Source organism: Alosa alosa, chromosome 22 (genome assembly GCF_017589495.1).
Source record: "Alosa alosa isolate M-15738 ecotype Scorff River chromosome 22, AALO_Geno_1.1, whole genome shotgun sequence".
NCBI classification, from domain to species: domain Eukaryota; kingdom Metazoa; phylum Chordata; class Actinopteri; order Clupeiformes; family Clupeidae; genus Alosa; species Alosa alosa.
Window position 1 is genome coordinate 28,638,141 of NC_063210.1, and position 16,738 is coordinate 28,654,878.

Consider the following 16,738-nt stretch of genomic DNA (forward strand, 5'->3'; position numbering starts at 1 on the left):
TGTGTGTGACGATTCCTCCCGCTACCCTATACCCAATTCCAGCGATAGACCAGCCATTTGATATTGTTGTGTGTGTGTGTGTGTGCCAGCCATTTGATCATGTTATTGTTGATATCGTTGGTCCACTCACACGGTCAAGGAATGGATATCAATATTTATTAACAATGATGTGTGTTGCTACATGTTTTCCAGAGGCTGTTCCTCTTAAAAAACTCACTGCTAAGACCCTAATGATGGAACTCTGTTCTTCTCTGTATTTCGTCTGCCAAAGATCATTCTGACTAACCGCGGGTCGAATTTTATGTCTCGCATTTTCACCCGCGTGTTAAAACAACGTTGCATTCAACATAATGTCTCCAGTGCCTGTCATCCTGAGAGCCAGGGGGTGCTGGAGCGGTATCACCAAGCGCTGACGAGCATGTTGCGTGGAGTCTGGTAAAGATTGGGCAGATGTAGTGCATTGGTTGGAGTCTGGTAAAGATTGGGCAGATGTAGTCCATTGGTTGGTTGGAGTCTGGTAAAGATTGGGTAGATGTAGTCCATTGGTTGGAGTCTGGTAAAGATTGGGCAGATGTAGTCCATTGGTTGGAGTCTGGTAAAGATTGGGCAGATGTAGTCCATTGGTTGGTTGGAGTCTGGTAAAGATTGGGTAGATGTAGTCCATTGGTTGGAGTCTGGTAAAGATTGGATATGTAGGCCATTGGTTGGTTGGAGTCTGGTAAAGATTGGGCATGTAGTCCATTGGTTGGTTGGAGTCTGGTAAAGATTGGGCAGATGTAGTCCATTGGTTGGTTGGAGTCTGGTAAAGATTGGGCAGATGTAGTCCATTGGTTGCTTTTCGCCTGCAGAGAGGTGACGCAGGAATCACCTGGTTTTAGTCCAGCTGATCTTGTATTCGCACACACTCCACGAGGCCCTTTGGCCGTACTGAAAGATCAGTTTTAGTCTAGCAGGGGAAAATAATTCAGTGGAAATGCATGGATTCCAGTTTCTTCTAGTGGCAGCAACTGGAATCTATGCATTTCCACTGAATTATTTTGGAATCTGATCCTTATCATACCTGTTCATTCTAACTTTCGTTTGCTTTCGACTTATAAGTGACTAAATTCAAGATGGCTGCAAGCGCTAAAATTGAAGATACTGTCTGTATAAATCGTCTTGTAAGTAAACTACCAGTGCTTTTCAAAGTTCTCAATGTCGTTTTAAATGTCAGGGCCCTCGTTTCTACCAATGAAGTGTGGAATACATTGAGCCTCATAAATGGGTGTAAAACAGTGATTTATTTGTATGGCTAGCCCGATGCGAGAAAAGCACCACTATTGAAAAAGCTGTTGGTAGCATCACCTAACTAAGCGCCAGATTTTGGAATGCAGGGGACAAGGCGAGATGGGCTATGAGACATCGTTCACACACTCGGTATCATGTTTCAATAAACTTTAGGTCAATATCACGAGAATTCTCCTTTAACTGACCCGATAGATTCCACGTTGGCTGGGGAGCAGGGGGCCATCAGACATTTGTTCCCAAGGGTCTATGAATTGTTAATCGGCCCTGCCCCAACCATAACTTTCCACCTCTGGACAGCAAAAAGAAGTCGGGGGACCCTAACTCACTAAGACCTACCTGTAGGCTCATGCAAACCACAGGCCTTTTTTTTTTTTTGGGCAAGCCTGCATGTTCGAGGCAGGCCTTCTGTTGGAAAAATTTTATATAAAATCCTAAATTAACAGTAATCCTCTTACAGCTGTGGATAGTGTGGCATGCTCACACTTTATGTCTCCTTCTTGCAAACTAGGCCTATAGCCAACCATTTCACGTCTTCAAAAATAACAACTTGCCAGATATGCCTTCATATCTTTGGGCTTCATTCAGCATTTTGTTCTTCCTCTGGAAATTACTCTTCTACATTTGCTGCCTGCTGCATCCTTTCTGTTTGTATTGTTTAGAAAGCGTTTGGCGTCTTGAGTTAATGCATTAAACATTGCTTGCTGGTAACCAGCCATAAATAGCCTACAGATTCTTGCGTCGCGTACATTCTCTATTCTCTCCAAAATGTGCCCACGTTCTATAGGCTGGCCAAGTCGTGAATTCCTGCGGCATAAAGCAGATGTATTTGTTTATTGTACAGAAAAATAAAAATAACCTGTCAAACAGTCAATTGACTACATTGCAGTCAATAAGTAGAAGGGCAAATTAATTTACGAAACCAAAGCGTGGGTCATAGTTGTTCTAAGCCTCTATAATGTAACCTGTTAAAAAGCGTAAGCTAGATAGCATTAAATTGCCAACATTGTTTTCTGAAGAAGCCTACCCAAGGCTACAGATTAATTCTGAACAGTTATTTCTCTACTGGCTCAATTATCACACCACTGTTTTTGATTTGCGTGGTTGTGTTACCCCCAACACTGACAATAATGTAGACAACAAAATTTGATTTGATTTCCAAGTAGCCTAAATCGGGGGTAATGTTTAATTATGCATGATTTTTTTGTTGTTGAATTCGTAGGCTGGGATTCCTCTCGGCAACAATTGTGTTTAATGGTAGATCCTGCTTTTTCCTTTTCCTCCTTTTTCACACCTCGTAATGCGCGACTGAAGTGGCCATTTGAAAGCGATGCCCACTGTAGGCGATCTAGCATCGACATTCAGCTTTTATGTCTGTTACCTAGCAACAGATGAAACTTGTTGTTGGATCACGTCACTTCACAACTGACAGCTAGCAGCTATCATAATAATAATATAATGTGGAGTTCATTACCCGTTGGAAACTTGATGTAAAGTCGCGCTAATCCACTAATGGCTTTTGCCACCTCTGTTAAAGGAGAATTCCGGTGTGATATTGACCTAGTGTAAACGTATGTCTGGCTCATCTCGGCTTGTCCCCTGAAACGTATGTCCTTGTCCCCCCACTCAGAAATCGGGCGCTAGTTATCGGCCTAGCCATGCAAATAAATCACTGTTTTACACCATTTAGGAGTCTCAAAGTAGCTCCATACTTCATTGTTAGACTTGAGGGGTGGATTTAAAAGCGAGACATTGTGAACTTTGAAAAACACTGGTAGTTTTATTTACAAGCCCGATTTATACAGACAGTACCTGAGCTACATGTAACAAAGAGCTGCCATCTGGCTTATTTGTAACAGTAATTTGACAGTTATGAGAGCTGATGGGTCATCCTAAAGTTAGGACAGTTTATTTAGGATTTTGGTAACTTAGGATATTTCTGTAATACACATTTCCTATCTGGAGTTAAGATAAGAACACTGACTTTAGGATCGGCCGTTCTGTAATGACTTTTTTCCTAAATCCGATCCTAACCCTTGTTACCGTAGTTACCAAACAGATAAGATAGGATTTTCGAGTTAGGAAGTTTCTGTAATACGGCCCCTGATCTTGTATTCGCACACACTCCACGAGGCCCTTTGGCCGTACTGAAAGATCAGTTTTTATGTGGTTCTGCTCCTAAAGACATTTTGACTCATGTTTCTGATTTTCGTTCTCGTCTAGACCGTGCTTGTGAGTTGGCTCGAGAGAATATCGAGCGAGCTCAGGGTAAAATGAAGCAGTGGTAGGACCGTAAGGCTGTCGATCGCCACTTTAAATATAAGGTTCTGGTGTTGCTTCCCATTCTTGGGTCCGCGTTGCAAGCTTGCTTTAGCGGCCCGTATGCCCCGTGGGACTGACAATGTGATGGCTGACTCTTTGACAAGAGTACCCTAGCCTCTATGTGTGTGTGTGTGTGTGTGTGTGTGTGTGTGTGTGTGTGTGTGTGTGTGTGTGATGGCTGACTCTTTGTCAAGAGTACCCTAGCCTCTATGTGTGTGTGTTTGTGTGTGTGTGTGTGTTACAGGTTGTCAGTGTGTGATGAGGATAAGTTATGTTATTTGTGTGTGTGTGTGTGTGTGTGTGTGTGTGTGTGTGTGTGTGTGTGTTCTAAGGTTGTCAGTGTGTGATGAGGATAAGTTATGTTATTTGTGTGTGTGTGTGTGTGTGTGTGTGTGTGTTACAGGTTGTCAGTGTGTGATGAGGATAAATTATGTTATTTGTGTGTGTGTGTGTTACAGGTTGTCAGTGTGTGATGAGGATAAATTATGTTATTTGTGTGTGTGTGTGTGTGTGTGTTACAGGTTGTCAGTGTGTGATGAGGATAAGCTGACCCATAACGAGTTCATCGGCGAATCACGAGTTGCTCTGAGACGAGTGAAACCAGACCAGACCAAACGATTCAGAACCTGCTTGGAACATCCACCGCACCTGTGAGACACACACACACAGAAACATGCATATGCACACACACACATATACACGCAGACACACACACACACACGTATACACGCACACACACATACAGTATACACGCACACACACATACAGTATACACGCACACGATGTACACACACACACACACACACACACACGTATACACGCACACACACATACAGTATACACGCACACATGCACACACACACATTTACACACACGCACACACAAATACACACACACACGTATACACGCACACATGCACATACACACATTTACACACACACACACACACAAATACACACACACATATACACGCACACATGCACACACACACATTTACACACACGCACACACAAATACACACACACATATACACGCACACACATGCACACACACACATTTACACACACACACACATGGTTATGGTTACACACATTATTTAACTGCAGTAATTTGACCACCAATGATGGAGAGACCTCATAAGAGACCTCCATGGTGCAGCAGTCAAACGAATAGCATTATCCTAGGCCTATGCGTGGCTCCTTTAAGTGAACCTGACGTCAGTGAATTGCAAGTGGCCATCGACAGGCTTAATGCAGATCAACGGCAAAGCTGGGAAAAGCTATGCCGATCAAATCAGCGTTTAGGAGGGAAACTTATGTTTAGTTTCAACTGCGGGTAACTTAATAAAGCTGCAACTCCTCGGACTGTATCGTGTGTCCGTCTACTCTGTTGTGCACAACCTGCGGCAGCAGAAATGAAAGGGGTTAGCCCCGATGGTTTTAATAACGTATAATGATGATGACCTGTCTGGAACTGAAGCAGGAGTGGTCAGCATATTTCTCAGTAACACAAAACCCAAGTGAACGAAATGCAAATATAACATTTTAAACACGTATCTGCTCGTCCCACCAAAGAGTTTGTTTATTTGTTTCCCCGACTAGCGTGGTAAAGTGCAAACACGCCAGCACAAGCTGGCTCTACTGTAGGTAGACTGAGGCCTGCTCTGCTTAGGTTAAACGGAGGATCATTCACGAGAAGATGACTGCACAGGTTTAACGCTGATACACAGATCTTGTTAGAATGGTGAAATACAAGCTTGAGTAGGTCAGTGTAGCCAGACGGGCTTTACATACGCCTACTTGGGAAATTAGGGCTTTAAAAAAATATCGGCTAAAATTATCGGCCAGAATACTGTTATCGGAACGATAATAATATTTTAATAATATATCGGCCGCCGATATATAGTGCATTCCTAATATAGGGTCATTAATATTGTGAGCTTGTGAAAAGATGTTCACATGTGTAACAAAGTTTTGAAACTGTGTAAAATGTGCAAAACGTTTGGTACCTGTATGTGTATATCTCCTGCTCGATGCTGCGTGATCCCTACCCTGGAAATCCAGAGATCTCGCGAGAGCACAATTTGAATTTGCTCAGCGAGTCACTCTGGCGATCAGTAATGATGCTCATCAGCTCATGGAGCCTAGCTGCACCAATCACATCAGGCCAAGGCGACCACATCATCAGGCCAGAGGCGACCACATCACATCACTCCAGAGGCGAGCAAACAGATGACCCCAGCGCTAATTGTGTGCAGTGATATTTTCAAATGCATGCTTGGTGCCGCCCCTTGAGTTGGGCCACTTTCATTACTCATAGCCAGACCCTTTCTAGATTCTAAATTCTTTCTAGATTTGGGTCTGGATTTCCAGGCTAGCGTGACTCTTTCTAGATTCTAAATTCTTTCTAGATTTGGGTCTGGATTTCCAGGCTAGCGTGACACTTTCTAGATTCTAAATTCTTTCTAGATTTGGGTCTGGATTTTCAGGCTAGCGTGACGCAGTACTGTTAGCCTCTCTGCCTACCTGACTGGATCGTCAAATTAGATTCAAATGTCTCGTATAACATACAACATGAGAAATACACTTTACTTTGATTTGGAGACATTAATACCACTATTCAGTTAATCTAAAACACACAGAATCAGCACAACATCGCATAACATAGACGCCACACGATCACAGTAGAATCTCTGCTATCGCTGTGGTAACAGTAGAATCTCTGCTATCACTGCGGTAGGTTAAGTTAGCACAACATCACATAGCATAGACGCCACACGATCACAGTAGAATCTCCGTTATCGCAGTGGTAAGTTAAGTTAGCACAACAGACGCATAGCATAGATGCCACACGATCACAGTAGAATCTCTGCTAACATTCTAACATTGTAATGTTAATAACATCTAGCATTGAGTGTGTGTGTGTGTGTGAGTAAAGGTGCAGGTGTGTGTGAAGCATTAAATTGATATTCATGTTCATGTTCTTGGCGAAGACTTCATTAGTTCACTCACAACATAAAGCTTGAGCAGCACGGAGATTCACTGCAGGAGCACAAATTATTTTACACAGTTTCAAAACTTACACGTGAACGTCTTTTCAGAAGCTCACGATATTAATGACTATATATTGACTCCACACACACATTTACCTTACATTTTTTTCCTATTCATCATTCATTTAAAAAAACACATCTCATACTAATTATATGACTCACTCAACCACACACATACACACACACACACACACACACACACACACACGCACTATAAGCCCTTAGTCTGTACTTTCTCATTATCTCACTTTTTAAAAAGGCAACTTCTCTCTCTCCATCTCCTCCCTCCCTCCCTCTCTCTCTCATCCCTCTCTCTCCCCCTCTCTCTCTCATCCCTCTCTCTTCCCTCTCTCTTTCTCTTCAGATCCCGTCCCCAACAGCGATGGGAGCAGCCCTGCGTGGAATCTCTTGTTATCTCAGGGAGGTGTGTATTTGTCCTCCTCTCCTCTCCTCCTCTCCTGTTATTTCAGGGAGGTGTGTATTTGTCCTCCTCTCCTCTCCTCCTCTCCTCTCCTCTCTTCTCCTTTATGTCTCTCCTCTGTCATCCTTCCTTCCTTCAACTTTGTGCTCTAGGGTTAGAAGTGGATCACAGTGGGAGCAAAATACACACACACACACACAATTATGTATTTAGTTGGTGCTTTCATCCAAAATAATGTACAGCTACAAAGAAACAAGAACAAAGTCCTCCCCCAGCTCTGTGTGTGTGTTTGTGTGTGTGTGTGTGTGTGTTTGTGTATGTGTGTGTGTATGTGTGTGTGTGTGTGATTTGGCCAGAGGTCATTTGAAAGGTCGGCAAATTGAGAACTGATGGACTCTTTCTCGCTCGCACACACACACGCACGCTCACACACACATACATACACACACACACGCACGCTCACACACACACATGCACAAACACACACACACACACACACTCTGCCACGTCGGGTCTCCCATGCAGGAGGCCAGAAAAGAGCTGGAATCAAAAGAAGATCAGAGAGAGAAGACAAGATGAAAAGAGATAAATATAGAGAGAAATATGGAGAGAGGGGGGATGGAGGGAGAGAGAGAGGGGGAGAGAGAGAGAGTTGGAGAGAGAGGGGGGGAGAGAGATTTGATTTGGTCTATGAGTGTGTGTGTGTGTGTACAGTATGTGTGTTTGTGGGTGTGTATGTGTATGTGTGTGTGTGTGTGTGTATGTGTGTTTGTGGGTGGTTGTGTGTGTGTGTATATGTGTTTGTGGGTTGGATGGGTGTGTGTGTATGTGTGTTTGTGGGTGGTTGTGTGTGTGTGTATATGTGTTTGTGGGTTGGATGGGTGTGTGTGTATGTGTGTTTGTGGGTGTGGGTGTGTCTGTGTGTTTGTTAACTATGGCTTTTTGATATGCGTTTATGTTACACATTAATATCTATGCATTGTTTGGTATGATTGCTTTGGCCATGCTAATGCCCTTTTGCCAATAAAGCACCTCTGAATTGAAATGAGAGAGAGAGGGAGGAAAGGAGAGAGAGGGAGAGAGAGATGGAGAGTGGGAGAGAGAGTGGGAGAGAGAGGGAGAGAGAGATGGAGAGTGGGAGAGAGAGGGAGAGGAGAGAAAGGGTGAGAGAGATGGAGAGAGGGAGGAAAGGAGAGAGATGGAGTGAGAGAGAGAGATGTAGAGATAGAGTGGGAGAGAGAGGGAGAGGCAAAAGGGTAGTGAAGAAAATTGGCAGTTAGTTTGTCTGTGTGTTTATGTGTGTGTGTGTGTGTGTGTATCTGTTAGTTTGTCAGTGTGTTTGGCTATTTTTGCATGCGGGAGAGTGTGTGTATGATTCAATACATGATACTGGTTGTTGGTGTGTGTGTGAGAGAGAGAGAGTAGAGGCATTAGGGGGTGGCAATCATTCAAAATATTAAATTCCCTTTGGCTGTGTGTGTGTGTGTGTGTCCTCTGGGGCTGGAGATAAAGATGAACAACAGAGACATACGAGGAGTCGGGAAGTGTGTGTGTGGGCACGCTTGTGAAACGTGTGTGGGCACGCGTGTTTGTGGGCTTGTGTGTGTGTGTGGGCACGCGTGTTTGTGGGCTTGTGTGTGTGTGTGTGTGGGCACGCATGTAACGTGTGGGCTTGTGTGTGTGTGTGTGTGGTGTGTGTGTGGGCACGCGTGTTTGTGGGCTTGTGTGTGTGTGGGCACGCATGTAACGTGTGGGCTTGTGTGTGTGTGTGTGTGTGTGGGCACAGCGTGTTTGTGGGCTTGTGTGTGTGTGTGTGTGTGTGTGGGCACGCATGTAACGTGTGGGCTTGTGTGTGTGTGGGCACGCGTGTTTGTGGGCTTGTGTGTGTGTGGGCACGCGTGTTTGTGGGCTTGTGTGTGTGTGTGTGTGTGGGCACACATGTAACGTGTGGGCTTGTGTGTGTGTGTGGGCACGCATGTTTGTGGGCTTGTGTGTGTGTGTGTGTGTGGAGGCACGGGCTTAGCGTGTGTGGGCTTTGTGTGTGTGTGTGTGTGGGGCCGACACTTGTGGGTTTGTGTGATGTGTGTGGGCATATAGCTTCGTGGGCTTGTGTGTGTAATGTGGCAGCGTGTTTTGTGGGCTTGTGTGTGTGTGTGGGCACGCATGTAGTTTGTGGGCTTGTGTGTGTGTGTGTGTGTGTTTGTGTGTGTGTGTGTGTGTGTGTGTGTGTGTGTGTGTGTGTGTGTGTGTGTGGGCACGCATGTAACGTGTGGGCTTGTGTGTGTGTGGGCACGCGTGTTTGTGGGCTTGTGTGTGTGGGCACGCGTGTAACGTGTGGGCTTGTGTGTGTGTGTGGGCACACATGTAACGTGTGGGCTTGTGTGTGTGGGCACGCGTGTTTGTGGGCTTGTGTGTGTGTATGTGGGCACGCGTGTTTGTGGGCTTGTGTGTGTTTGTGTGGGCGCGCGTGTAACGTGTGGGCTTGTGTGTGTGGGCACTCGTGAATCGTGTGGGCTTGTGTGTGTGTGTGTGTGGGCTCCTGTGTGTGTGTGTGTGTGTGTGTGTGTGTGTGTGTGTGGGGCACACGTGTAATGTGTGTGTGTGTGTGTGTGTGTGTGTGGGCACGCATGTAACGTGTGGGCTTGTGTGTGTGTGTGGGCACGCGTGTTTGTGGGCTTGTGTGTGTGGGCACGCGTGTAACGTGTGGGCTTGTGTGTGTGTGTGTGGGCACACATGTAACGTGTGGGCTTGTGTGTGTGTGGGCACGCGTGTTTGTGGGCTTGTGTGTGTGTATGTGGGCACGTGTGTATGTGGGCACGCGTGTTTGTGGGCTTGTGTGTGTTTGTGTGGGCGCGCATGTAACGTGTGGGCTTGTGTGTGTGTGGGCACTCGTGAATCGTGTGGGCTTGTGTGTGTGTGTGTGTGGGCTCCTGTGTGTGTGTGTGTGTGTGTGTGGGCACACATGTAATGTGTGGGCTTGTGTGTATGTGTGTGTGTTTGTATGTGCGTGTCTCTCTGGGTGTGGGTTCATTAATGGAAAGCTACCCTGTCCACACAAGCCAAGAACAACCATTAGGATTTATAACAAACAGTTCAGAGATCCCCTCTAAGAAGAAGAACTCTAAAACAGAACCTTAACAGAGCACGTAGTTCAAAAATCCTCTGTAGGAACCATCAAACAGAACCCTGTTCAGGGGGGTGGACCCATTTGCGGCTGGTGAAATGAAGAGAGAACACCAGACAGGAAGCAGATCAGCAGACATCAGCGGTGACGAGAGCAGGGTTAGCACTGCCAGCTGCTAGGACAGGAAGCAGATCAGCAGACATCAGCGGTGACGAGAGCAGGGTTAGCACTGCCAGCTGCTAGGACAGGGAAGCAGATCAGCGGACATCAGCGGTGACGAGAGCAGGGTTAGCACTGCCAGCTGCTAGGACAGGAAGCAGATCAGCAGACATCAGCGGTGACGAGAGCAGGGTTAGCACTGCCAGCTGCTAGGACAGGAAGCAGATCAGCAGACATCAGCGGTGACGAGAGCAGGGTTAGCACTGCCAGCTGCTAGGACAGGGTTAGCACCACTAGGATAGGGTTACACACATAGACATAATATACATAGAGCGCCCGCGTGGCTGCTGGAAACAAAATCACGGCCGCCATCTTGGACCGGTCATACTCCTGGATGCCGTTGCAGCAGAAGACAGAAGATGACAGCACTGTGCAGCATGTTCCTTCTCAAATCGGGTGGACCATACTGGGATTTACTTTTCACAAGTAAGATTTAACATAACCATACTATTGGTTGTATTTTGTGAATAGAATATTACCAGAGAGCTGAGAAGGAGCAATCTTTTGATATTACTGTATGAAAATCGTAGCCATCTAGCTAGGCTATGTTTACTCGGTGTTCACCCGGCTATGAACTGAGACTTGATAAGTCATATTCCATAACACTGACTTAGATTACAACTGACACAAGAAGGCTATTGTAGAAATAAATCATACTAGATTTGGCCGCTTAATTTTACACAAGCCTATTGGGCAATCGGCGCTGCTACTTGTAGCCTAAGTGTGTTGGTGGTAGCCTCACTATTTCCTGAATAAAGTAACTTTCAATAGCTCAACTTCTTTATTTATCAAGTAGCTTAGCCAGACAAGCTACACTGTTCTTGTCATGTGAAATTAGCACAATTTAAAGTAGCTTCCTATGTAGTGAACTAGCCTACTGCTGTGTTTGTGTTAGGCTACTAATACATTTTGACTGGGTGGTAGTTTTTTGTGTAGTGTTTTATTCATGGCAGAGTAACTGATAGTTTAGCTCACTAAAATTTCCGAAGTAAGCTTGCCCAACACTGTATTATTCACATGTCATTTACCCTAACAAGAATAAGATGCCTCTCAAATTCCTTTTCATTCATTTATTTATTATTTTGTATCTCTCAGAACAACTGCCTTGTTCAAGAAGACTGTGAATGAACTGAGCGGTCTCCTCACACCCTGGAACTGAGGAAGGTGCAGCTCTTCATTGCAGTACTGCAGGGCATCTGCTACACTGTGACTGAATGTTTGATTTATGAGCTCCACCTTCATCACCTGCATTCGCCACTCTGTGTCCCATTTTTCCTATCGTCTAGTTGACTCAGTCCTCTTTTATGGAGTTTACCCAGTTTACTATGCCATCTTATTTGCCCACCTGCTGTCTGAAGCACTTTTGTTCTCAGCCAAAGTGTACCCAAGCAATTTTAGCAAGGTGGGAACATATAAAATGACATGCACCAGTTGTCGAAATCATAGAACCAACTGCATGCCGGTAACTCTGTCTCACTGAGCCTGTGAAGACACTCCCCGGTTCTTTACTGATTGCAATGAACAGGTTGATCTTGCAGTTTCTAAAATGTTTCTTAATTCCTTTTTATTTAATCTCTTCATTGGGGCTGGAACCTTTCTGTGAACTGTAAATAACAGATGCTGTTGATGAACCCATTGACACTGTACAAGTGACAAGTCACCTTTTTGTCTTGAATTGATGAACTGTTACACTTACTATGCCAAACCCATGTCTGTTTTTAAGGATCGAAAACAAACCTACAAACTTGCACTTTACAATATTTATGGAACTTGTCTAACAAATGCTGTTGATATTGAACCCAGTTACTCCATTTCCTTTATGCCACACCAATGTCTGTTCATCACTTTATTTTTGATGGCACTGAACTGAAAATGTTAATGGATTTTTTCTGTAAATTTAACTCATTAAAACTTGTATCAAACCAGTTTTTTGTCTATGCTGTCAAACGTGGATTAGTTATGTTCCCAGTTTTTATATTGGATGTCATCACTTTATAATATATCATATATCAGAATATTCTATTACTGTTAAGCCCACTATGAATATTAAAATACACACAACCATGTTTCCTGTATCATACAGCTTTTCTACTGGGAGGTTTACAACTTATTCTGAGTCAATTTACCCAAGTTTGTCACTAAACCACATAGGCCTACTTGGAATACCCCTCAGATGTCTGAATGGCACTGATCTCTAAATGTTTATGGAACCTTTCTGTGGACTGTGAATAATGCTGTTGATGGAACTTTTCTGTCAACTGTGAACTATATTTAACTCATTAAACTTGTATCAAACTAGTTTTATCTATGCTGTCAAACATGGATTATGTTCCCAGTTTTAATATCGGACGTCAGGTCACTTTATATCATATATCAGAATATTCTATTACTGTTAAACCCACTATGAATATTAAAATACGCTAAATCATGTGTCCTGTATCATAGCTACATGTATGACCTTTGCAGCAAAAAAAAAACGCCGTGGAGAATCTGTTCGGTATTCAGTGAGATATGATTAATTAAGTCTTTGACAGCTCATCTCACCGGCCAAACAGATTACACTGAGTGGAGTGGATGACCGGTCCAAGATGGCGGCTCCAAATCTTGTCAGCGCTAGTAAGGAGTAGCGGTCGATGCGGCGTCTATGTATATTGTGTCTATGGTTACACAGCTAGCCGCTAGCATAAGGTTAGCACTGCTAGCTTCTAGGACAGGGTTAGCACAGCTAGCCGCTAGGATAGGATTAGCACAGCTAGCCGCTAGGATAAGGTTAGCACCACTAGCCGCTAGGACAGGGTTAGTAGTGGTGTCAACAATAATCGATTCTGCGATGCATTGCAATGCGGGGCATGCCTCTTGTTTACAGGTTTACAGGCCACGGTGGCCTAGGTACCCCCTTCTTTCAATATTCTGTTTTGCGTCCGACGATTTTTATTTAGCCTATGGCCTGTCAAAATAATCTAAGCATTCACAAAAGCCAAATTAATTTAGTTTTTTACGAATGGAGAAAGTGACAGCCAAGACGGCAAGAAAGAAAGTGCATCCAAATTCACCCATTCTTCTCAGTTGAACTACTCGCGAACAAGCCTACTCATCACACAGACATCACAAGTAGCCTATCACATCACATGAAAGAGCTTTTTCTCAGCTTTTAAACTATGTTAGCCGTTAATTGCTGTGGAAACAGTTCGCGAGAAAATTACACTTAAGTGAATAATATAATTCAATTTAATCATAATTCTACTGAAGGTTCTGCGCCCATCTCCCTACCCATTCATCTCGGTGGAATACTTCACGAACCCTTCGTTCAACACATAACAAATCATATATCAGAATAAACAGCTGACCTTACCGAACAGAAAGGTGTAAAGCAGTCCCTTGTACAGTTAGCCGCTTTGGGCTTTAAGACAATGTGTTTAAATTATTCTACATGATTTCATAATGGGCCAAATACAAAAGAAATGTTACAAATATCGTCTAGATATTGGTAAATCAGAGGACAGCTGACTAAAAGTTTGTGAAAGTGGCCTTAATGATCACAAAATGCTAAGCATGCATCTATGCTATTTGAGTGTCTTAAAACTGAGCTGTGCTTAAATTGTTCAATACATGATTTCATAACAGGCCAAATATAAAATAAATGTTAAATATATCCTAGATATCTAAATATTAGATGATCAGATGATTTACAGTTCTATGTAAAATGCCATGTTTCATGTTTTTGTAATGTTTCATAGGCTACAGTGATGCAGGTCTACTGCTGTGAATAGGCTAAATACAACTTTGATCATTTTTTATAGCCTACTACTGTATAGTTAACTTTGGCCATGGTGCCCTGACATGTGGCCTTTGTGCCCCCCACCAAATATGCCCAACTGAAGGCCAAGTAGCCTTTCTCAAAATGGTGAAATTCCATTATCTGACTGCTTGTATTGCCTCATGACCTCAAAATTTGCCTTGTTGTGTGCAGTAGAATTTTGATGCATCGCAATGCATTGCAATGCATCGTAGAATCGAATTGTGAGGGCAGTGCCAATGCACACCCCTAAGGGTTAGTACCGCTAGCCGTGAGGATAGGGTTAACACCGCTAGGACAGGTTAAGCACCGCTAGGACAGATTAAGCATCACTAGCCGCTAGGACAGGGTTAGCATGGCTAAGAGAGGGTTAGCACCGCTAGGACAGGTTAAGTACCACTAGACGGTAGAACAGGGTTAGCACCGCTAGGACAGGGTTAGCAACGTTAGGACAGGTTAAGCACCGCTAAGACAGGGTTAGCACCGCTAGGACAGGTTAAGCACCACTAGCTGCTAGAACAGGGTTAGCACCGCTATGACAGGGTTAGCAACGTTAGGACAGGTTAAGCACCGCTAGCCGCTAGGACAGGGTTAGCAACGCTAGGACAGGTTAAGCACCGCTAAGACAGGGTTAGCACCGCTAGGACAGGGTTAGCAACGTTAGGACAAGTTAAGCACCGCTAGCCGCTAGAACAGGGTTAACACCGCCAGTCCTGGGTTTCACAAGCCTCAAATGGGCCACAAGTTGGTCCAGGTGCAGCTGCCTGGACTAGCAGTACTGGATGGGGATCCGTTTGACTGGTTTTCATGGTCAGTTCTGGGTTCCAGATAACAAGCATGGGGGTTGAGGCTTCTGTTCTGTCAGACAGACAAGCTGATTGGCTGTCTGTGGTCAGGCAAAGAAACTGATTGGCTGCTGGTTGTCAGGCAGAGAAGCTGATTGGCTGTCTGCTGTGTTCTGCACGACATGCATGGTGGTTCATATGACAACCAACTGATAATATTCATTTCACATCAGTGCTTGACTGGTCAGCCAGGATCACTACACACTAGCTCAGCTGTCAGAGTGTGTGTGCGTGTGCTTGTGCGTGTGATATCCATTACTTCTACAGGTAATCGCAGTGATTCCCAGAACAACCAGAGAAATGTTCACACACAGCATACACTCTTTCTCTCTCTTCCACACACACACACACACACACACACACACTTTACTTGTGCGCACACACACACACAACTGGAAGGCCCTAAATAGGAGAAGTCAAAGAAAAGGGAGATGCAGTGAGAGATGAGAAGAGATGAGGAGAAAGGAGGGATGAGAGATGAGAAAGGAGGGATGCAGAGAGAGATGAGGAGAAAGGATGAAAGCAAATCCCAGTGGGAAGATAAGAGCGTGGGCTGAATTTGAGGAATTCAAGCTGGTGTGTGTGTGTGCACAGGTGTGTGTGTGAGTGAGTGTGTGTGTGTGTGTGCACAGGTGTGTGCGTGTGCGTGTGATGCCTTGTGAGGACCCATCAGACCGTAGAGAGGAACACACACTTCCTGTAGGATTCAGCCATTTATTACACACTTCACACACTCACAGACACACACACACACTCACAGACACACACACACATATGAGGGGACGTGCAAGACATTATTGTATGTAATGTACAATGTATGTATGTGTGTGAGAGAAGAATGTATGTATGTGTGTGTGAGAAGAATGTATGTATGTGTGTGTGAGAAGAATGTATGTATGTGTGAGAAGAATGTATGTATGTGTGAGAAGAATGTATGAGAAGAATGTATGTATGTGTGAGAAGAATGTATGTATGTGAGAGAAGAATGTATGTGTGTGTGAGAAGAATGTATGTATGTGTAAGAAGAATGTATGTGTGTGTGAGAAGAATGTATGTATGTGTGTGTGAGAAGAATGTATGTATGTGTGAGAAGAAAGTATGTATGTGAGAGAAGAATGTATGTATGTGTAAGAAGAATGTATGTGTGTGTGAGAAGAATGAATGTATGTGTGTGTGAGAAGAATGTATGTATGTGTGAGAAGAATGTATGTATGTGTAAGAAGAATGTATGTGTGTGTGAGAAGAATGTATGTATGTGTGTGTGAGAAGAATGTATGTATGTGTGAGAAGAATGTATGTATGTGTAAGAAGAATGTATGTATGTGTGTGTGAGAAGAATGTATGTATGTGTGTGTGAGAAGAATGTATGTGTGTGTGAGAAGAATGTATGTGTGTGTGTGAGAAAGTATAGTGGAAACGGAAGTAGTATAGTGGAAACGGATGGCCAGCCATTTAGCATGACGTGATTGGCTAAAAAGGGCCGATGTGTTCTGACTACCCACTGTAAAAAGTTTCTGTAAATTTACACCCAGATTCCAACATTATTCACCGGTTTCCTTTAATAAACAGGACTTTCTGGTCATTAGTAAGACAAATGTGTAAAATCAGGCTCCAACACTGTTATTTACCATGCCCGTAATGTTTATTCTGGAACACACGTACTTCCTGTTATCTA

General features: G+C 44.0%; 1 protein-coding gene across 1 annotated transcript in view; it reads left to right on the top strand.

The window, feature by feature from the left end:
• Positions 1-16,738, top strand: part of doc2a (double C2-like domains, alpha) — a 117,576-nt gene that overhangs the window by 68,597 nt on the left and 32,241 nt on the right. The window contains exons 6-8 of the mRNA XM_048233910.1: positions 4,128-4,250; positions 5,263-5,266; positions 7,023-7,082. Coding sequence (XP_048089867.1) covers positions 4,128-4,250; positions 5,263-5,266; positions 7,023-7,082 — 187 coding nt within the window. The remainder of the gene's footprint in view (positions 1-4,127; positions 4,251-5,262; positions 5,267-7,022; positions 7,083-16,738) is intronic.